The 23,031-nt window shown below is 46.4% G+C and overlaps 1 protein-coding gene across 4 annotated transcripts in view; it reads right to left on the reverse strand.

Annotated features, from left to right (window-relative positions):
- Nucleotides 1-18,929, reverse strand: part of barr (barren) — a 363,219-nt gene extending 344,290 nt beyond the window's left edge. The window contains exon 1 of one of the 4 annotated variants that reach the window (XM_067101907.1): nucleotides 18,849-18,929. In XM_067101907.1, coding sequence (XP_066958008.1) covers nucleotides 18,849-18,872 — 24 coding nt within the window. In that variant the 5' untranslated portion in view covers nucleotides 18,873-18,929. Of the gene's footprint in view, nucleotides 1-16,820; nucleotides 17,351-18,848 lie in introns of those variants that run through there. The other 3 variants (XM_067101909.1, XM_067101908.1, XM_067101910.1) reach the window with 3 other exon arrangements.
- Between the last annotated feature and the right edge of the window lie 4,102 nt (nucleotides 18,930-23,031).

A 23,031-nucleotide genomic window follows, 5' to 3' on the forward strand; every position in this document is an offset into this window, starting at 1 on the left:
ACCCATGTAATCCTCCCTGTACCATGTGGGCGTATGACCTGGCCGACCCGAGGACCGAGTCAGGCACATACACCCCTGAGGTAGAACTCTGGGAAGACGACTCGCCGGAGTTCTTCCTGTCCGACTTGCGCCCCCTGGAAGGAGCCCAGGAGGTAGAGGGGACAGGTGAGGAGGATCGGGTGCCCCCACTGGTCTTGCTGGCAGAACCAACAGGAGCAGCAGGCCGGGAGCAGTCACCAACCCATGGTGTTGACAGCAACCCGGGTTGAGGAGAATGCTTTCACCTCGGCGAAGCATTCTCCCGAGGAAGCGGAGCGGCTCACACAAGTCAAGCCGCGCACTCAGCTCCCCCCGAGCCAGGCTGACTCCGCGAACGCAGCCAGGGACTGGGGGGAGTCGAGTGTGCAGCTGGCTGGCGAGAACTTGCACTGTCCTCTAGACGCACCCCAGTCTTCTTCAAGGCTGAAACCTCTCGGGGAGACTAAGCAGGGGATCTCTTCTCTGTCTCACCAGGTGTCTGGACCAGAGGGACCGGCACGCCTTCCCGGAAACCTGGCTTGGCACTTGAAGAAGTGCCAGCAGGAAGAGTAGGAGCACCTGCATGCCAGGACTCTTTCTCCAGTCCTGTGCCCGAGTCGGTAAGGAGAGAGGTTTCTCCAGTATCAGACTCGGCGCAGCTCACGAATGAGTGTCCAACACAGACCTACTGGCCTTAGAAGCAGGCTTCTTCAGCGCAGCGGGGGGAGTCCAAACCGTGGTTTGCATGCCCTCGGCTCCCGATACGACTGACCTGGGGGTCAACGAATTGGTTCCCTGGCCCGTAGACTGGGAAGAGCCAACAAGAGGTCCCACTGCCTTCCCTGTGGATGGAGGCAGTCCCTTAGAAGTCTCGGGACAAGATTTCTTTGGGGCGGGGGAGGCTTCTTCTTCTTCTTCTTCTTCTTCTTCGGTTGGTGAGCCTCAGAAGAAGAAGAGGAAGAAGAGGAAGAAGAGGTAGCAGATGATGAGGATGACACCTTCCTAGACCTCTTCTTCAACTTCTTTGTCATCTTCTTCAGGATGGCGGTCAGGTCTCCCATCTACGAGGGAGCAGCAGAAGACACAGGTGCAGCCAGGGGCAGGGAAGCGGACGCCACCCAGGTAGCGGAGACGTTGGTGCTTGAACCAGCAGCTACCGGGACAGGTGGAGCAGCGCGGGAGCCAGGAAAGCCAGAAGACGGTACGTGGGTCAGAGGCACGGGTGGAGCATGAGTGGAAGCCAGGCTGGGCCAAGAGTCAGGGTGGCCAGGAACCGGAACCGGAGTCGGGAACAAGCATGGGTTGGCAACAGGAGCAGGCATGGAGATATATGGCACCGATGAAGTCACCATCCTTGAGGGGCCAGGCAGGGATATCGGGGCCAGGAAAGCAGGAGCATGGCAGGAACGGCTGACACCTGGGTGCCCAGGTGCGATTCCACCATTACAGGCAGCTTGCCGAATGATGTCATGGTGGCGGATGTGGTGGCCGCGTGGGTTGTCACCGGAGCGCCTGACAGATCGGATACCAGACCCTCCAGTGAAGTAATGCCAGGCTTGGCTACCAAGAGACGCTTCCACTGCCAAGCTGAGGAAAAAGTCGGGTAAAATACGGAAGCCTCTACTCGCTCCAGGGGAAAAAATTCACCCCCGGAGCAAGGAGAGGGCCCCAGAGAGGCTGTCCTGATCGTCCATTCCCCCGCGGCCTTCCACACCCGTCGAAATGAATGAGGAAGGGGAGGGGGAGTCCTCACCCAAGGGAGAGGCAGCAAGAAGGGGAAGCTTGCCTGGAGGGAGAAACAATCCCGATGGGTTAGCCACCAAGGGAGTCATCGGGGGCGTATAACCCTCAGACAACGCGTGTACACACAGGTCCTCTGCAGGTGGGGCAGAGGGCATGGGTCCACATCCACACTAGAACGAAAAGTATTATATTTCTTTCCTCACACCCCAGGACAAACACGTTGGGGGAAGGAGGGCTTTCGGGGTTTGCCCACATTCATGATAATGAAAGCTAGCAAAAACAAGATATCCCACCAAGAAAAACAGCTCAAAGGCGGTCAGGGCAGAGAGTGAGAAAACACGTCTGCAGCGCACAATGGCCGAAAGCAAAATTGGAATGTTTACATCCGGGCAGGTGGTACCCCTGCCTCCCAGATGGTAGTTAACTGCCTAACCACCTTCTTTGAAAGTTCAATGGCTGTTTCCTGCTACGCTGAAAGCAATTCCTAATGTAACGGACTGAAGGTTTGTGTATCATGTCGGAACAAACCTGATTCACTCACTGAAGATTGGTAACCACCAGTTATATCATTTAGAAACTAGGCATTTTTGATGTTACAGCAGTTTTTTTTTAAATTAAGGAAAAAAATAAAAATCAACCTACATTAGTGTATACTTCTTTATGTCAGTCAGCAACAATGTAGAAATGCCATGAAAACCAGAAATCAATAAAAAAGTGTCAAATCACATAAAACAGATACTAAAATATGACATTTTTATGATAAAATAAAGTTTTATATATACTTACCAAGTAATTACATAGCTATTGGTTCCCTAACCTGCGGCAGCTTAGAAATTCAAAATTTGCATGGTGGCGCTGTTATCGTTAGTGTGTAGGTGACAATCGTCCCGCCACCATCCGGGACTCGAGGAAACAAACCAGCGGACAGCTCAATTCGTTTTATGCTCCTATGTTCATGCAACGGGAGGAGGGTGGGCTCTGATCATGTAATTACTTGGTAAGTATACAGTATATAAAACTTTATTCTATCATAAAAAAGTCATTTTTATATAAGTAACTTACCAAGTAATTACATAGCTGATTCCACATTGTAAGGAGGTGGGAAAGGGCATGGACATATTCTACTCCAAAACACTAAGTAAGTAATGAGTTTGAACTAGAAAGGTCGCTAACATTGAATAAATGTTCGTTGTTTCCTTACCTGTTGAGAGAGCTGCTGCAGGAAGGTACTGCCTCTGGTCGGCATTTCTCTCAACTTGTAGTGGACTTGGCAGTATAGCCAAGGGTTGCCACTACATTAGCGGGAAACTTTGCACTGGAGGAAGTACACTGTATGCTGACAAAGTTTTTCAAAGATGCCCTTGCCCTGAGCGAAGACCAGAATACAAAATGAAAACACTGTCACCTACACCACAAAATAAAACCAAAAAACCCAACCATTATCAAAGATAAAGTACGAACTGGTGGGTACTCTAGGTACAATGTACCCCCCAAGCTTCCCAACAACTCAAAACCTTAAGTCAAGGCAAGTTGATAGCAAAGGAACAGATAGATTCCTCATGCTTCCTCTCCCAGTACCGGTACCATGCCAGCCATGGATAAAGGTCCTAAAGTGCTACAATTTTCAAATACAGTTTCTATGTCCTTGAGGTAGTGTGAGGCGAATATGGACTTGCACCTCCAGAACGTCGGCTGCAGGATTGAAGAAAGAGACAAGTTGTGTTTAAAAGCGAGGGAAGTTGCTACTGCCCTAACTTCGTGAGCCTTAACCTTAAGTAGGGGAAAAGCTTCTTCCTGGATCTGAGAGTGGGCATCTAATATTAATTCTCTCAGAAAAAAGGATATGGCATTTTTGGAGAGTGGGCGAACTGGGTCTTTAACAGAGCACCAGAGGTTGCTCGAAGGTCCTCTAATCTTTTCCGTCCTCTGAAGATAGTACCTGAGGGACCTCACTGGGCAGAGGAGTCTTTCTTCTTCCTCAGGTCCTAAGATATCCATAAGGTTCTTGATGACGAAGGACCTGGGCTAGGGTTTAGAAGGGTCCTTGTTGTTTGCGAGGAAACCAAGAGAAAGAGAGCAGACTGTGTCCTCTTGTGCAAAGCCTATTCTCTTGTCTACTGCTTGTAACTCGCTAACACTTTTGGCAGTAGCGAGAGCCATTAAGAAGTCTTTTTCGTAAGATTCCTGAGGGAAACAGAACGAAAAGGTTCAAACTGAGGACCTGAGAGCCACTTCAGTACAACGTCTAAGTTCCAAGAGACGTTGGAAGAACTATCTTTCTTGGACGTATTGAAGGATTTGATCAGGTCGGTGATAATTTGATTAGAAGACAGATCCATTCCTGTGCTTAAAAACTGATCTGAGCATCAACCTATACCCTTTGATGGTAGAGGTAGATAGCTTCCTGATGGACTTTAGGAATATCAAATAGTCGGCTATTTGGCTTATAGATGTCTCAGAGGAATAGACATTATGGTGGCTGCACCGCCTTCTGAAGACTGTCCATTTTGATTGGCAGAGCTTTGTAGAAGAAGCTCGTCTGCATTTCGCAACTGCCTCTGCAGCTTGTCTCAAAAACCCTTTTGCTCTGACAAGGCGCTTGACAGTCTGAAGCCTGTCAGGGCCAGAGCAGATAATACTTCGTGGAATCTGAGAAAGTGGGGCTGTCTGAGCAGCGGCCGTTTTTGTGGAAAGTCTTGGGTAGTTTACCAGGAGTCAAATCAAGTCTGGAAACCATTCCTTGTTCGGCCAAAATGGGGCTACAAGGGTCATGGAGGTGTTCTGATGCGTTGACAGCTTGCTGATTACTTCCCTGATCATTCCGAGAGGAGGGAAGGCATACACATCTAAGTTTGTCCAATCCAAAAGCATTGCATCCGTGCTCCATGCTTGAGGATCTGGGACCGGAGAGCAAAAGAGGGGCAGATGGTGGTTTCTTGACCTCACGAAAAGATCCACTGTGGGTTTGCCCCACAGTTTCCAAAGGTTGTCACAGACTACTGGATTTAAGGTCCATTTGGTTGGAAAGACCTGTTTGAGGCAGCTTAATTTGTCCGCAATCACGTTCATCCTCCCTTGAATGAACTGGGTGACAAGAGAGACTTGGTTCTCTTCCTCCCATAGAAGGAGATCTTCGCCGTCTCGTACAGGGAGAAGGAATGAGTGCCCCCCTGTTTGCGAATATATGCAAGAGCTGTGGTGTTGTCCGCGTGTACTACAATTTTCTTGCCGCGGACCAGATCCGAGAAGTATTGAAGGCCCAGGTGAATTGCTCTCAGTTCCTTTATATTGACGTGAGCATTCTGTTGTTCTGTAGTCCATGTTCCCGATCTTCCAGAAGCGCGCCCCAGCCTAGGTCGGAGGCATCTGAATAAAATTGAAGGTCTGGGCGCACTGGGAGAAGAGACTTCCCTTCCCGAAGTCTTTCTCTGCACGACCACCACTGGAGATCCTCTTTGATTTCTGATGTAATCGGGAAGATGAAAGAGTCTGGTTGGGTTTTTCTGCACCAATTTGCTTTGAGGAAAAACTGAAGGGGTCTCATGTGCAGTCTGCCTAGATTTACAAACTGCTCTACTAAAGCAAGGGTCCCCAGAAGACTCATCCACTGCACTGCCGAGCAGGAAGGAAGAGCAAGGAACTGACTGACAGTCTGAGGACAGTTCTCGACTCTTTCGGGCGACGGAAAAGTCCGAAAAGTCTGAGAGTTCAGTATCATCCCTAAATAGGGAATCTCCTGAGACAGAACCAGAAGGGATTTCTTTTGTTTATGAGGATGCCCAACTCCTGTGTCAGGCGAAGAGTTCTTCTCAAGTCCTCCGCACGCTTTTCCTTCGACAACAAGTGGAGAAGCCAATCATCTAAATATAAGCTGATGTTGATTCCCAGAAGGTGAAGCCAATTCCCCAGAGGAGCAAGGATTCGTGTGAAAACTTGAGGAGCCGTCGATAAGCCGAAGCATAGGGCCTTGAACTGTAGTATCCTGTTCTGAAAAACGAAGCGTAGAAATTTCCGTGAGTCTGGATGAACAGGGACGTGAAAATACACATCCTGCATATCCAGGGTGACCATCCAGTTCCCCTGTTGTACTGAGGACATGACAGAGCGAACGATCTCCATGTGAAACTTCGTCTTCAGTACGAACACATTCAAAGTGCTTACATCCAGAACGGGCCTCCAACCCCGAGGCCTTCGGGACCACGAAAAGGTGACTGTAGAAACCTTCTGAGTGTGGCTCTAACACTTCTTCCACTACTCCTTTGGAAAGGAGTTGGACTTCTTGAAAGAGGGCCAGAGCTTCGTGGAACCTTTTGAGTATGCTGTCAAGGTGACAGGAGATGTAGTTAAGGGAGGAGTCTTTACAAAAGGAATGGAGTAGCCCTCCTTGAGAACCTTGATCACCCAGGGGTCTGCTCCTCTGTTCTCCCATACCTTCCAGAAAAGTAGAAGTCTGGCTCCTACCTGGGTGCGGAGGACTAACTTCTCACTTCTTGGGGTTGGATTTGAAAGAAGACCTCTTAAGGGACTTCGTAGGAGGTCGCAAGTTTGATCTAGGTCAAGGCTGGGTCGTAGCTCTCCCTCCCCGAAAGGGTTGAGACTGAAGAGGGGAGAATGATCTAGATGAGAAAGGCACAGGCTCCTTAGGACATCTAGTGGACTGAGTCAACAAGTCAGAGGTGGACTTGCTCTGTAACTCTAAAAGAATATCCTTCACTATGTGTTGAGGAAAGAGGTGAGACTTGTTTAAGGCAGCGAAGAGGAGAGCTGACTTCTGAGTCGGCGAGACTCCTTTCAAGGCGAACGAACACCAGAGGTTCCTCTTCTTAAGGACACCCATAGAAAAAAGGGAGGCGAGTTCTAAAGAGCCATCTCTAATTGTTCTGTCAGAGCGTGAAACAACTCCTAGCCAATCGGAGGCAAGATCTTCAGATAAACCCGGACAGTCTTCAATCTTACTCCCTAGCACCCCGATGGCCCAATCTAGGAAACTAAACATCTCAAACACCTTAAAAATATTCTTGATAAGGTGGTCTAGTTCGGCTGAGGAAAATATTATCTTGGCCGACAATAAAGCCTTTCTACATGATGAATCCACCAGACCAGAGAAGTCCCCTTGGGAGGAGGCAGGAATTCCCAAGGAAGGAGCTTCCCCGGTGGCATGGTAAGAGTATCTCATCTTCAACAATTTGCTGGGCGGAAAGGCAAAAGTCGCTTTGCCTTGTTCTCTCTTAGCAGCCAGCCAGGCATGAACTTCTTTGAGAGCTTTCTTCCAGGAGGAGGAAAGAACAAGCTTGGGTAGTCTGGTACCTTCCGACGGATGCTTTTTCATGAGGTAGGTAGAAGCTGGAGAAGTAGGCGAGGCAGGCATGAAGAAGTCCAGGTAATTCTCCTGGGGGGAAACACAGGAGAGACGAGTAGGAAGAGGGAACCGTATCCTGAACAATCTCTTCTTCCTCCGAAGAGATAGGAGACAATGATTAATCTTTGGACTCTGGAGCAGACACAGATTTCTTCAAAAGACCCACAAGCTCGGTCAATTGGCGCTTGAGTGGGGCTAAAGAATCTTCCTGGACCGATGAAGAAGGCGGAATAGCCGAAGAAGGTGCATTGGTTCCAGAAGAAGCTGGGAATTCGGATGTGGGCGCTGAAGTTCGCGAGTTGGCGCCGGGTGCTCTAGAGCTGAAGTCTGGCGCAAGACGGCGGGCGCCGGGCACTCACTGGCGGAATTCTGGCGTATATCGTTGGGCACTGGGCGCTCATTGGCGGAATTCTGGCGCTCATCGGTGGTGTTCTGGCATGAGTCAGCGGGCGCTCATCAGTGGAAGTCTGGCACGAGTCCGCGCGCTCGGAAGAAGATGGGCGCTTAGAACATTTATAGCTCTCAGGACTGTCTTCAAAGAAATAATGAAGATGAGCAAGAGAATCAGGCTGGACTTGAAAGCTGCAGGAAGATTGGGGGCTAGTCTCTCTGTACCTCTTGACAACCACGGGAGAAGAATCGCTAATATTCGCATGTCTCGAGTGGGCGCGAAGAAGAATAGTAATATGGATTCTTGCGCTGACTGGAAGATTCCGAATCAGAAAGTCGATGCACAGGAACGCTTTTCCAATGGCATTTAGCCGAAGCCTGGGAGCACACGACAGGCTAGACAGGCTCGACTGCCCACGGGCAAACCCCGCCAGCCTCCTATGGACCTCTGGTATGTCTTCTCCCCGGTGCGAGGGAGCGGGACAGTGACCTTCGTCTAGGAGCACTGGTGGGACGGACAGCCACCTCCTCAATATTCACAGCACTATCACTCCTCACTGCATTGTCAACACTTACAATTTTTTCCATTAGAATTTTAATAGCTGACCCCAATTCCATAATGGTACTAGATAATAGAGTAAATTTCTGATCAAACCTAGATTCGAGGCTGGCAGTGGCACTAAGAGCAGAATCATGGAAACCTGGAACTGGAGCAGATGGTAAAGTAGGAGTAGTTAGGATAGGAGGAGGAGGAACTGGAGGAGTGATAGTTCTGTCATCCCCTACATTTTCCAAAGGCATGGACTCTGCGTTAGCCCTACTTTCAGCCCTAATGGCTGCTTTCCTCTTCTTATCCCTTCCAATGTTAACTGGAAGTCGGCAGAAAACGCACTAAGCTGTCCGCTGGTTTGTTTCCTCGAGTCCCGGAAGGTGGCAGGACGATTGTCACCTACACACTAACAATAACAGTGCCACCGGGCAAATTTTGAATTTCTAAGCTGCCATAGGTTAGGGAACCAATAGCTATATAATTACTTGGTAAGTTACTTATATAAAAATGCAAAATTTACAGCAGTAATGAGATGTACAGTATAAGTAACTGAAAGCTTAAAAATGTTAAAAATACTGTCTTATTTGTATGATATGCAGTTATATGAACTGCACAGTTGTACATACAGTCTCAGCATTTAGTCATCAGCCACAAAGATGCAAAAATCCATAGAAAAGTGCCAAACCATATAAAAATAGATGTTTAAATATATAAAACACTAGCTGACCAACCTGGCACTGCCTGGGAAGACTGAATGTCAACCTCGCTCTCTCTCCTCCCTAACATCCCTTTTACTCTCTCTCTCACTTCCTCTCCCTCTCTCTTTCCCTCTCTTTCTCCTCCCTAACACCCTCTCTACTCTCTCTCTCTCTCCCTAACACCCCCTCTACTCTCTCCTCTCCTCTCACTCTTTCCCTTTCCAGTTAAGACAGTTGCTTTGATTACATTACCAGGCATTTTTGACATTTTATATTTCACCCCTTCTCATCCCCTTCCTATTGGGGCTGAACTTGGACTTCAAGGGCATTGGGAGAGTATCACCATTCAACTCAGCGACCTTGAAAACTATGGATTAGACACTAATATCTGTCGTTTTTGGTTATTTTACATGCCACCCCCTTCCCATCCCCACCCCCTCTGGTGTCAGTGATGTCTTACAGACCCCAAAGTATTCTTTTTCAAACAGTCAGTCATATGTATACCGAAATGAGGTATAATAAATTCGTAGTTTATTTAGTTACGAAGTCTACTGGCAGAACCTGCCCCATTTCAGGGAAGCCCTTCCCAACCCCACCCCCTTGGGTGCCAGTGTTGTCTTAACCATACCGTACCCTTTTATAGACAGTAAGTCATATGTATAACAAGTCTGGTTGAAACTGCTCTATGTATTTCAGAGTTATGCTAGAACATATACACACACACACATCCATTTTTTATATACAGTGTGTCCTCGACTTACATTGGGGATCCGTTCCAGAGCCACGCTGTAAGTTGATTTCGGCCGAAGTCGATTTTTCACTGTTATCAGTGGTTTAGCAGCACTTACAGCAACATAACTGAGTTTTGGTGCCATAACTTGATGCCTATTTTTGCCGTTAGTGCCATCAACTTCAAGCAACATCAAGTTACGCCGCTGTAAAATCCCATTAATAGCGCCAAAAAAGCACCGTAAGATCAAATCACCGTAAGTTGAGGACGTATTTATAGATAGATTCCTGTGCAATATTATAATGTGTACAAAGAGTATACAGTAAGCCCCCGTATTCATGGGGGATGCGTATCACACTCCCCTGTGAATAGCTAAAATCTGCGAATACTTAAAACCCTTCAAAAAACACTTAGAACTGCCTACTTTTAAATTTCAAAGACAAAAAACTCTAAAAATGCTTATACAGTTATTATCCTACTTACAATGGGGTTAGGTTCCAAAAATCTCATCATTTGTTGGCAAAAAAGTATCTCGAATATAGCCTAGCCTACACTAGGGTATTCAGTACCATGCATACATATATGGCAGCCCAGCCTACACTATAAAGTATACTCTATACATACACAGTATAGTAATTATTAATATCAACTACTTCTGGAGGTTCATGCAGCAACTTATGATAATTCAATACAAAGAGAAATTGAATGACAAACAAGAACTAACTTAGCCTGCACTATGGTATATCATATACATATACAGTAGCTTAGCATACATTATACTGTACTCTATATTCCCATATTTATATCGTATTATACAAACATCAACATAACGAATGTGCATCTTTTCCATGGATCTTTTAAAATGTTAAACATTACCTCATTGCATCCAATAATATTGTATATATATATTCTTATACAGTACTGCTTTTGCATTATAAATTGCGATCATAGCAATCAATGTTTTGCTTTGGAAATCGATTACGCGGTAAGTTAATTTCGCAGTATTTAACTCAGTTCAGAGCACTTTTCTTGCTTCTAGTTAGTGTACTTGATTCTCTAGATGCTTTACTTATATGGGGCAAGGTTATTTTTCATTATAAAGTGTTTTTAAGCCAAAATATAACTTAAATATGTCTCATTGTGAAATTAATCTAGCTATTTTTTTTATTAATAGATGACGTTGGCTGTTTGGGGGCATGTTTGTTTTGTGTAAAAAAAATCAAGATTCCGTTCGCTATTTTCACTTGATTTCATCATAATATGATCTTTAAGTATTTATCGTTTATCGGCATAAAAACAGCAGTACAGTAATGTGTTCTTTCATGCCCAGTAGTTTTGATTAAAATACTTTCTCTCCAATTTTAATTACAGCCGAGTTTCATCCATGTTGTCGATGCACGATAATTTATGGTCATTAGCAGCTTGAACATTGTTTTCTCAGCTTCAGCTACAACTTGCAGCTTAAATTTAGCAGTATACAGTAAACCCTCCATACTCGCGGATTTCTCTGTGGAACGTATCTACCCATTATTCGCGGAAAATTCGCCCATTTGTGGTATTTTTCAACGAGAAATATTCACTAATTACTGTACTTTCATATCATTTGCATGACTAAATGCACTTTTTGTGATAAAACTATTAAAATACTCAGGTATAAGCATTTTAAGAGGGTTTTATTTGTGTTTAAACTATCAAAATAGTCAGTTCTAAGTGTTTTTAGAGGGGTTTTAAGTATTTGCGGATTTTAGCTATTCACACCCCCCGCAAATACGGGGTTTCCTGTATTTAATTGCCAATCTTTTATCCATACCGAATAGGGGTATAATGTAAAAATAACAATTTTTAAAAGTAAATTGTATTTTTCCTAACTATACAAACCCGAGGGCCTTTACATTAGGATTACTTTCAGGCGTAGGCTGGAAACGGCCGTTAAACTCTTGAGCAAGGTGGTTAGGCAGTAACTATCTCCAGGTAGGCGGGGATACCCGCCTGCCCGGATGTAAACATTCCAGTTTGCCTTTCGGCCCAGGTACAGATTGAGGGGTGGCATGAGGTGGGCATAAAGTGTAAAGGACCTCGGGTTTATATAGTTAGGAAAAATACAATTTACTTTCAAAAATTGTTATTTGTTCCAACACAATATACAAACCCTCGGTCCTTTACATTAGGAGACTCACTGATTGGAGGGAGGAATCTGATAAAGTCTCTCTGAACTGACTGGAGTTCACCATACCACCTTGTCTTCCCTTCCTGGTCATGAGAGCAAGGAAGGGAAAAACTGCCTCTGACAAAAGATTGGGTTGTAAGAAACGCAGGATCAGTTGTCAGACTTCTGGGTCCCTTTGCATGAAAGAGGAAACGTCAGTTCATGCAAAGTAGGCTAGGAAGAATTTGATTTGTCTCATAGTCATGGTCTCCTTCCTCCCCTTGCAAGAGGAAGGAGTGGGGTTGCTTCTATTAACCTGAACGGAAATAGAACGGGAGCTCCCGTTATGTGCTTATCTGCCTCGATCGCCCGGTCCAGCTTGTAACGGCAAGTCCGCTCCCTGCCCGTGGGAAGAGAGCCAGGATGGGGAGAAAGAAGAGAGGCCAGTCACTCAACATTCATTCTCCCAATCACAACCGTACAACATAGGCGAGATGCAACCTGTCCCGTTAGGGGAGCTGGATAAGCTACACAACTTGTTGAGCAGCCACCACAGGACCCAAGGAAAAAGTGTCCAAGGACTTGTGTGCAACATCCCGGAGGTAGAAGGAGGTGAAGGTAATCTGTTGGGACCACACACCTGCCTTCAGCACCTGTGGTACCGACATATTCTTCCGGAATGCGAGGGATGGACCAAGCCATCGACTTCGTGAGCTCTCGGGTGAAAGGTACCGGTATCGTCGTCGTCAGCTGCCAAGTACCTCCTTTGATCGCTTCACGAAGTCAGGAGGAAGATGTGTCCTTAGACACTTCTTCCTTGGGAGAGACAGTACTAGCTCCAAAAAACGTTGACAACATCCAGGTTAGGAATGTCAAACCTTCGGAAAGTACCACAGCTCCCAACAGGACAACGTAACGAATGATCTGGATCATCGATACAAAGTCCAAGGAGGAGGGGGAACAAGAAGGACTCGAACCCGACAGTCGATGCCAATGGATTCGAGTCCACCCACGACATCCGAGGAAGGAGTCGAGGTATGATCCCTATCCCTGTTCTTCCATCTTCTACGCCAAGGCCAGGGTAAGATGAGAGATGGACCTAAGAGGGCATATCTCTATCCGACGACTCGTAGGGGCGAGTGCAGAGCACGGACAGGAACCCTAAACGAGTCGCATGCCACCCAGGAAACAGTTCCTGGGAGAGCACTCTCAGAACAACCGAGAGGAGAAGAGAACAGGTGAGGAGAAAAGAGTATCCCTACCTGTCCTGCCAGTATGATAAGCAGGAGAGGCAGACCGTGAGCGATAATCAACTGAAGGAGATTACTGCCACATGGGGAAAGAAGAGCACTTGTGCCGTGGCAAAGCGCTTTCCTGGGAAGAGCAAAAGTTCACTTCGAACATAGCCGAGAACCCGAATCGAAAACCGAGTAGGGCCGAGCGACGAGCCGATCATGCGTTAACGCCGATCCAGCTGGTCGGTAGTGTTGCGGCGGACTGGGAGGCAGGCGGGGCGAGCCGAGCCGAGCCAGTCTGGCAAGCAGAGTCGAGTCGAGCCAAGCCGAGCCAGTCTGGCAAGCCGAGTCGAGGGAGCCAGTCTTGTAAGTGCGACTGGGGCGAGCCGGTCGGCGTGAACACAATCATAACTGGGCAGGCCGGACTCGTCTGCTGAGAACAATTGCTAGTTTCCCTAACTCTAAACTCCATCGAGGCTGAGGCCCTCGAGAAGAAGGTTCAAAGGGGAATTCTGTGTCTGCTATCTTGCATGCTCGAACCCTAAAGTTCGAGACACAAGAACGGCTCGGCTGAGCAACCGAAGCAGCTGGCGGGCAGTATCGAGACACCTGGCGTCGCGGCACTCGACACCTGGGTGTCCCGGCAACCAGACACCTGGGTGTCTCGGCACTTTCTCGCCCTGTGCCTCTCGAAGGGAGAGCGCCGTGATTCATAGAATTCAAGCTACCCACGAAACTTCCGAAAATCGGGAGCGGCTGCTTTGTTTCCTAATAGATCGAAAGAGCCAGCACAGAACCAGTCTTAGACACAGACTTCCAAGACTGGCAACGAGGGCGTGGCCTCGAGGCCAGCGAAAGACTGCGCCCCCAAAACGCAAGATCCCACAGGAGAATGCGAATCGGTCCAAGGAGACAAACGTGTCTCCCGGAAGAGAGTCAGTCCCTTAGAAGTCCCGCAGGACTCCCAAAGTGAATCTCTTTCCCGCTTCTTCTGGTGTTCGAACCGAGAGGGTCGAGACACCAGGCTGGGAACCTGATTCGAAGCACTGGCAAACACTCGGGAGCGCTTGCTGTGCTGGCAGGAAGAGGAGCCAGGACACCTGGGTGCCTCGGCCATTTTCTCTCGCACTGATCCCAAACTGAGCCCAGGAAAATCTCTCCAGACCACATCGGGATACTCGATATTCCATAGAATCTCGAGCACTCGGGGCAGCTCACAAACGAAGCGCCCGATGGCAGCCCCCATCTTAGAGGCAGAACCTCTAAGACTCGGGAACGGATCGCAAACTGAGGTCTGTGCGCCTGCGCTTCAAACACAAAACCCAGGGCTATGCCAATCGGTTTCCTAACCCGAAGGTCAGGAAGAGCCAACGAGAGACCCACTGCCTCCTCGGAAGGACGCAGTCCCTAGACGTCCAAGGGCATCAAGGGGAAGAAGTCATGCAGGAACACAATGGACGCAGCCAGGACACCACCACCAGGAGAAGCATGATCAGGACAGCCAATGCAGGAGCTACGGCAGCAATTCGGAAGGCAGGAGCTACTGCAACGGCCAGGAACATCACCTCAACAGGACCACTTCCTACATCTTCACTCCGACATCTACAGGATGGCGGACATTGTAACCTCTAGGGCAGCTGGCAGGAACGCACGGAAGCGGCCCCGGGCACGACTACCAGAAGCAGCAGGAATGATCAGGACAGCCGATGCAGGAGCTATGGCAAAGGTTCGGAGAGCAGGAGCTATGCAACGGCCAGGAACGTCACTTCCACAAGGCGACTTCCTTCCCTTTCACGCCAACATCCTCTACAGGATGGCAGACATCGTAACCTCCAGGGCAGCTGGCAGGAACACAACGGAAGCGGCCCCGGCACGATCACTAGGAGAAGAAGCAGGCACGATCAGGACATCCGATGCAGGAGCTACGTTAGCGGTTCGGAAGGCAGGAGCTACTGCAACGGACAGAATGTCATTTGAAAGTCACCAGCAGCAACAGGAGCGATCAGTTAGTTAGTTAGTTATAAATGATTTGTTTAACCAGACCTCTGAACTCTTTTAGGAGGAGCGATCAGGGCAGCTGCGGCAGGAGACCAGGAGAGCAGCCCAGAGACTGTCGTCGAGTTGACAAGAGCATAACACAGGGAACAGCAGGAGCAGATGGACCACAGATACGCAGGAAGCATTGCAACAGTATACATGAAAACCAGCAATGACAGCGATCGATCTACATTGGCGGGAACAAAGTCAGAGCGATCCCGACATGGAAATATGTCATCTAATCAGGTATTGTGGTCGATCCGAAGCAACACTGAATGAATGTCGGGACTGCTTCATGCAAGATATTCTTGATATATCCAGCCAACTACTGCTGTGTCTGTGATGCTCACTGTCAACCTGAAAGAAAAACAAAGATGATTAGTAGAGGCAGGCTCCTCCTGCTACAAGGGGAACAGCCCTACGCAGCAGGAGGAGGTACTCTAGACGAGGTCGCTCGATTGCCCCCTCCCCGTCTTCACCCGACGAGCGAGCGAAGAGGGCGAAGGAGAGAGATCTACTAAGGGGAGAAGGAAGAACCTACGGGAAGAGAAAAAAGGACAGAGGGGAGGCCACCAAGGGCGCCGTGGAAGCAGAACTTATCGACAACGCCTGTAACCTCCCACTCGGCCCGCAAATCTCTAAGCGCAGGCAGCGAGTAACACTCAGCATAAGTAGGAAGAAATTAGTGATGCCCCTTACACACGGAGGGCGGAAGCTCAAGAAGGGAACTAACTCTTACGTCCTGATGGATGTAGGGGAGTGAAGATATTGCGTCCCAAACTATATCTCCGAAAGTACAGGGGCGCCTTCAGTATTTACGTAAAGGGCCGCTGGAGAGAAGCATTACCACTTGGTTACGCTACTCCAGTTATGCCCTTGGCTGTCAAACCCAAGACACAGCAGGGAACGACGGCTTACACAAGGTTATCACAAATCGTGGGTTTGTATTAACAAATATCAAACACACGTATATATAAACAAAAATACAGAAAGATCCCACCAGGATAATAAGAGCTTAACGACAGTCAGGCAGAGAGAACGAAAACACGTCAGCAACGCATGACGGCCGAAAGCAAACTGGAATGTTTATATCCGGGCAGGTAGGTATCCCCGCCTACCTGGAGGTAGTTACTGCCTAACCACCTTGCTCAAGAGTTCAACAGCCGTTTCCAGCCTACGCCTGAAAGTAATTCCTAATGTAAAGGACCGAGGGTTTGTATACTGCGTCCGAACAAAGTGGAGTTTCCTTCACTGGGGGGTCCAGGGGGAGGAGCACCCCAGCTAAGTAACACAGCCTGCTAGGTTAGGTTAGTATAGTTCCTTTTATAATAGGTTTCTTTAGCCAATTCCTTCTTGAACATATGGCTCCCTGATGACTTGCGCATGCTTGGAACCATTCCATAACAACAACATGACAGTCCAGTCTTTCTCCTGTTTTCCCCCACCCAAAACCCTGCGTTCCCAAAGGGTCCCTCACTATGTTGGGTAGATACGAGGTTAATAATAACGGACTAACTGACTGACAATAAACACCACCACCTCCTTCACCAGCTACACTACAAGTACAGTACAGGAAAACTCAGTTTCTAAGGCAACAGGCTAAGCCTGGTCTGTGCAGAGCTGTTGCTTAGCCTAGATTTACTGAACTACCCTAAGGCTATTTCTTGCAAACAGTCTAGGCCTAGGCCGAGGGAATTTTTTCATGCCAGGCCTAAGAAAATAGGAAAGCTAACCCGGGTAGGCTAATTGACCGTAACAAGGTCTTAATGGCGGTAAGGCAAAGTATGGGGAAGCTCTAAGCCAGGCAGATTCCGCCTTGCCTGGGGTACCGCAGGTTTCCACTTTAAATCCTAGGCTATAGGCAAGGCTGCAAATTTCACTACCCTAAGTCCGTCAACGAAAGCGATAACATACCGTAGCCTTGGGTGAAAAGAAAAAAGCGCAAATGAGGTCCAGTGTGAACTAAGCCGAAATCGAATAGGGCGACCAGCAGTAGTGAACAACCATCCGCATTGGGTTCTCCTCTTCCTCCTCCTCACATCTACCAAACCTTAGGACATTTTGCAGCATCCACTCTTACGAAAAACCATACGCCTAACAATTCACATGTTGCTTAAGATGCAGCAGACTTACCCTGTTGGTAAAGTAACCTCGAAAAATCGCACTCTTCAGTATTTTGACCAAAGAACAAAAGTTATATTATCATTCACTTACGCGGGAAAAGGAGTCTGTCAAACCAAAACAAATACTCTTCGACCTCGCTATAACGACTGCTATACATCCAACTTTTACGTCTCTTAGATATCACATAAAATGAACACGAGTCATCGCAGCAATGGTACAGGAAATATCGATGTGGTGCAACCAATATATGAAAATAATTTTTGAAAAGTACGCCAGTAAGCAGTAGTTTAAACACAGTCTCGTCAAACACGAGAACTCTCGAGAGTTAGCGAGATGACCCGCGAGACTGAAACAGTTTTCATGAAGCACAGCAAGTTTTATATACCTACATACATATAGACAGTATGTATACAATATATATATATATATATATATATATATATATATATATATATATATATATATTATTTGCCACAAGCAGAGAGCCCCTAGGGTTGAACAATGTGCAGAAAAGAGGGGCATCTTATTTAAGTACTGAACAAAGGCTAATTAATGAATTACATTCACAGGCGAACTAAGCAGTATATTAAACAAGATCTAGTGTATAACAAAAGCTTCACAACTATAGTAACTTTCCGAGCTTTACAATTCATTCAACAGACGATATTAAAAATAAAGTCAACAGAAACATAAAATTGTACACTAAAGTAGTACCAAAGTGAACAAATTAAATGGACAATCAAGAGGATGAACCCTTGTGCAATGGAAATTAGAGTAAACTGAGAGATATACACACCCACACATATACTGTACGTGTGTGTGCGCGCGCGCGTGTGTGTAGGCTATGTATATATGTATGTATCAATAAATCTACGTCAGAAGGTGAGTGAAAACCGGGACTTTGAACAAGTACTTTCGTAGTTTATTCTACATTTTCAAGTTCACACCGAATACAAAAGTTGACAGATTCATATACAAAAACAGAAAGGGGGACCGGGGTTACAGTTTGTTAACCTGGGCAGCATGTTCTTTAACCAAATAAGGCAGGGGCAAAGGATCAAGGGATAATCCAGGGTAGAGATTAACATTCATGACAGAAGTAGCTTCATTGAACACAGTCTCTAGCAGGTTTCTTTTCCGATGGTTGTTGACCTTGTAGATTACCGCTGACTTATCCCAGTTCATCGCATGGCCTGTCTCAAGCCACAATGCCATTGTTTGATAAGCCTCTTGAAATGGTATATTTGTGTTGGGAGTTTCTTACTTTTAGTCCTTTTGATGTTTGACCAATATAAATCTTATTACATTCTTTGCAAGGAATACTGTATACAATACTGTTTGAATTGGGTGGGCTATTCTTAGTTAGTTTATTTCTCAAAATATTATTATATATATAAAGACTAAGTTAATATTGTTGGGAATTTCCTCGACAGGCGTCACTGTATTTTCATTATGCCAATAGACTGCATGATCACCCCACGATCTACGAAAGTGACTTAGCCCCCATGCAAGGATAAATGAGTCACATACCAGGTTTTCTTAATTCATTTACAAAATAAAACCATCTCAATCATCACCCTCACATAACAAACACACAAATCCTCCTAAAAAAAAACACACTAACGAACCTACAATCTACGTGCCTTCAACACTTAACACGTGGGCTACACGACTGCCTCCAACTTTAAAAAAATCACCGAAATTTAATCAAAATTAACATAACGCCACCGCAGTACACAAACACCTTAACAGTTACTCTTACCCAATCATTCTCACTACAACTACGCAGGAACACACAGTTACCAACTTTACACCAACCTTTGAGAGCCCAAACACACACATCTACTAAGCACGAGATCCCTGGAGCAAAAAGGAAGAGACAATGGCGCGACAGTCGCACTTCCCTGTCCAGGCAGTTGCTAATTGGGCTAACCTACTTTCAACTGCCCGGGCTTAAGGACCCCAAACTCTTAACAAATCACTCAAACAAGCAACAAGACGAAACATGACATCGCATACTGCGGTGGTACGTGCATTTCAGCAAAATATGCAAAAACAGTCGTGTTTACGACGTGCCTTGTCTGGTAGGCTCCCCCCATTCTTTGAAACCTCGTAGAATCAGCGGGAGTTTGAAGAGAAAAAATCCTGTGCACTGAATTTTTTCGTGACAAATATCAATAGTTTTTAAAATGGGCACTGCAGGAATTAATTTTTGGAAGAGGAGTTTAAAATTATTGATAAAATAAGAGATTAATTATTTCACCTTCAATATTTTTTAGAACTTTGTAAAAATAAAGCAAAATAGACAAATTACAATCCAACCAGTGTTAACGATGAACTTAAGAATATTCTCTGTTTACCATTTCATCCTAATTTCATTCCTGCAGTGCCCATTTTAAAAACTATTGATATTAACTTAGAATTTAAATATATTAACATTTTGAGAAATAAACTAATTAAGAATAGCCCACCCCAATTCAGACAATATTGTATACTGTACAGTATTCCTTGCAAAGAATGTGATAAGATTTATATTGGTCAAACATCAAAAGGACTAAAAGTAAGAAACTCCCAAGTCCCAGCACAAATATACCATTTCAAGGGGCTCTTCAAATAATGGCATTGTGGATCATTGGCTTAAGTTGTAAGGACTGGGGTATGAGTGACATACTGGCTGGGTGTTAACTGGTTTATTGGTAGTTCCTTACTGAGATAAATGTACAGAATATTCGATGTTATTGACGCGTAAGGTAGCGTCTACACACAGACAGGTAAAAACAGAGATACAGACTCAGACATCTGTGTTTGTCGGCAGACAAACAGATGGCGATATCAAGAGACATAATTAACATTCAGTGATGAAACATATATCAATGGAAAGGCTAGGAAATTCTACATATGGCCAATTGCATGAGATTCAAGACATATTAATGGCTACAATGCGGTAGCATAATATATGTGAAATGGAGAGACTTTTGGCGTCTTCACAAACAGAAACACACGTACAGTTTGATACAAAAGATTCGTTGGAACATTATGAGTACATGATTAGAATGCTTGCATGGCAATGCAAGTAGCGGTGATTGTACATACATTAAGACAACAATGGTTAGGAGAAACAGACGGAAATATTGTATGGTTGAAATCGCGTTCCTGTAGAGAAAGAAAACGAGATGCTCTTGTTGTCTTGTCCACTCCGATGGATGACGCACACACACACGTGTTTGGAAGAGACGGCATCAGGCTCTTACAATACTCTCCCCCAAGACGTGGGTAACGTCTGATTGTTTGGAAGAGACGGCGACGGGCTCTTACAATGTTCCCCCCCTCAAGCGAGGCATCGATGCGGAAACTGTCTTGCCGACAATTGTAGTTGGCTCGAAGGGCTTGGGCTAGGGGCGGGTAGCAGGCTGAAGGGCGGCACCGGCCAGCAGGAGCTCGAGGAGGACGGGAGCGGGTTGAAGGGTGATGTCGGATGATCCTTCGGTGGCCGGCTCGAGGGCTGAAGGATGACGGCGGCTGATCCTTGGTAGCCAGCTCGAGAGGGGCGGCAGCAGGCTGAAGGATGACGTGGCTGGTCCTTCGTTGGTCAGCTCGTCCAGTATGAGTGCGGGGGCGGCTTCAAGTTTCCTGGAGGCGGCGTCCAGGGCTCTGGTGGTGGGGTGGGTCATCTCGGAGGGTTGGACTTCTACTGAGAACTCAGGAACGGCGGGAAGCAGCGAGGCGGTGAAGGGTCTGTCAGCGTGTGGGTTGTCATCTTGGGTCGGCCGGGTCCTTCGGGTCACTCCGGGGTCACCAGTGTAAGGACTGGGGTATGAGTGACATACTGGCTGGGCGTTAACTGGTTTATTTGTAGTTCCTTACTGAGATAAATGTTGTTGTTGTTGTTTTAGATTTAGCTGGCCTTGTGCCAGCACGGGCTCTTGCTTCTGGAGCAGCCCGTAACTATATGTTGATGATGAGTCTGTGAGATGGGTAGGTTAATGAAAACTTTATTATGATACATGAAAGTGATTTTGGTGGGGGAGATAAATGTACAGAATATTCGATGTTATTGACGCGTGCGAGCGGTAAGGTAGCGTCTACACACAGACAGGTAAAAACAGAGATACAGACTCAGACATCTGTGTTTGTCGGCAGACAAACTGATGGCGATATCAAGAGACATAATTAACATTCAGTGATGAAACATATATCAATGGAAAGGCTAGGAAATTCTACATATGGCCAATTGCATGAGATTCGAGACATATTAATGGATACAATGCAGTAGCATAATATATGTGGAATGGAGAGACTTTTGGCGTCTTCACAAACAGAAACACACATACAGTTTGATACAGAAGATTTGTTGGAACATTATGAGTACATGATTAGAATGCTTGCATGGCAATGCAAGTAGCGGTGATTGTACATACATTAAGACAACAATGGTTAGGGAGAAACAGACGGAAATATTGTATGGTTGAAATCGCGTTCCTGTAGAGAAAGAAAACGAGATGCTCTTGTTGTCTTGTCCACTCCGATGGACGACGCACACACGCACACACACGTGTTTGGAAGAGACGGCATCTGGCTCTTACAAAGTCAGGCCATGTGATGAACTGGGATAAGTCAACGGTAATCTACAAGGTCAACAACTGGAAAAGAAATCTGCTAGAGAATCATTGAAGCTACTTCCACCAGGAATGTTAATCTCCACCCTGGATTATCCCTTGATCTTTTGTCCCTGTCTTTTTTGTATAAAGAACAAGCTGCCCAGATTAACAAACTGTAACCCCGGTCCCTCCTCTGTTTTTGCATATAAATCTGTGTCAACTTCTTTTGTACTCAGTATGAACATGAAAACGTAGAATAAACTACGAAAGTACTTGTTCAAAGTCCTGGTTTTCACTTACCTTCTGACTTGGATTTAGTGATATTCTCAAGCACGCATTCCTTCATGCTACCTTGGGTATACTGAGTATATATATATATATATATATATATATATATATATATATATATATATATATATATATATATATATTTTTTATATGTTTCCTGGTGCAGGTGGATCTTATGACTCCACAATTATTACTTTACTCGAAAATGGCCTTGTAAGATACCCAGGACATATAAAACACAAACAAAAAAAAGAAGTACACGGAGCGGAGGGCTCTTCACTTAACTAGGGAAGTGCGTGAAACACGTGGATATAAAAATAGTTATATTTGATAGCACACAAGGTCAAAGGGAAAATTAACTGAAAACACGGTAAATTACTGCCGTGAGAAGTCCTCCCGAAGGGGAGCTTGGGGAATGCCAGGAACACGGACCAAGGATAATTCTGCTACAAGCGTCTTTCTGAAACGATATTTGGACCCACGTTACACATCTAATGCTGGAATTTGGGATTGAATTACTCGGGGGTGCACTGAAGGCGCCAAGGACTCCCGAGGCGTTACTTGTGACTCAGAGGAAAGAAGCTGTGAACACGTGGGCCTGGCTTGAACCAAGGAATATCAGGGAACACAAAGTTATAGGCCCAGAGATTAATAAATGCAAAGGGCTAAGTAATCGTGACTAGCAATTCGTTTTGGGTACATTACCACATTTGTAGGGCGTAGGGCTGGCGACGTCTTCTGCCGAGAACCACGTGTGGGAGCGTGGAAAATGGTAGCCTCCCTCTCCAAGGTATTTCTTCAAGTCGTAGATTGGGGCGGAAAAGGGCGCCCTTGGGATGATGAAAAGGCCACCGTTTAATGTCAGCTCGCGTTTGGGAGACTTGCAATCCCCTTGCAGTCTTCTAAGGCCACGTGGAATGGAACACGGGGCACACAGGGAAGCGGCGATGGGATCCACGTGGCGGCGAGCGGAAGAGGAGGGCAGGGGCAAAGGCCTGCAGAGGCGTGACTGCTTGGCTTAAACTAGCGACCGCGTGTGAGAGAGAGCTGTCCTGGCCCTGACCTTTTATTGCTTCTGGACAGGGGTAGGGGGCGATGTCCTGACCCAGGTCGCC

Source organism: Macrobrachium rosenbergii, chromosome 58, assembly GCF_040412425.1.
Source record: "Macrobrachium rosenbergii isolate ZJJX-2024 chromosome 58, ASM4041242v1, whole genome shotgun sequence".
NCBI classification, from domain to species: domain Eukaryota; kingdom Metazoa; phylum Arthropoda; class Malacostraca; order Decapoda; family Palaemonidae; genus Macrobrachium; species Macrobrachium rosenbergii.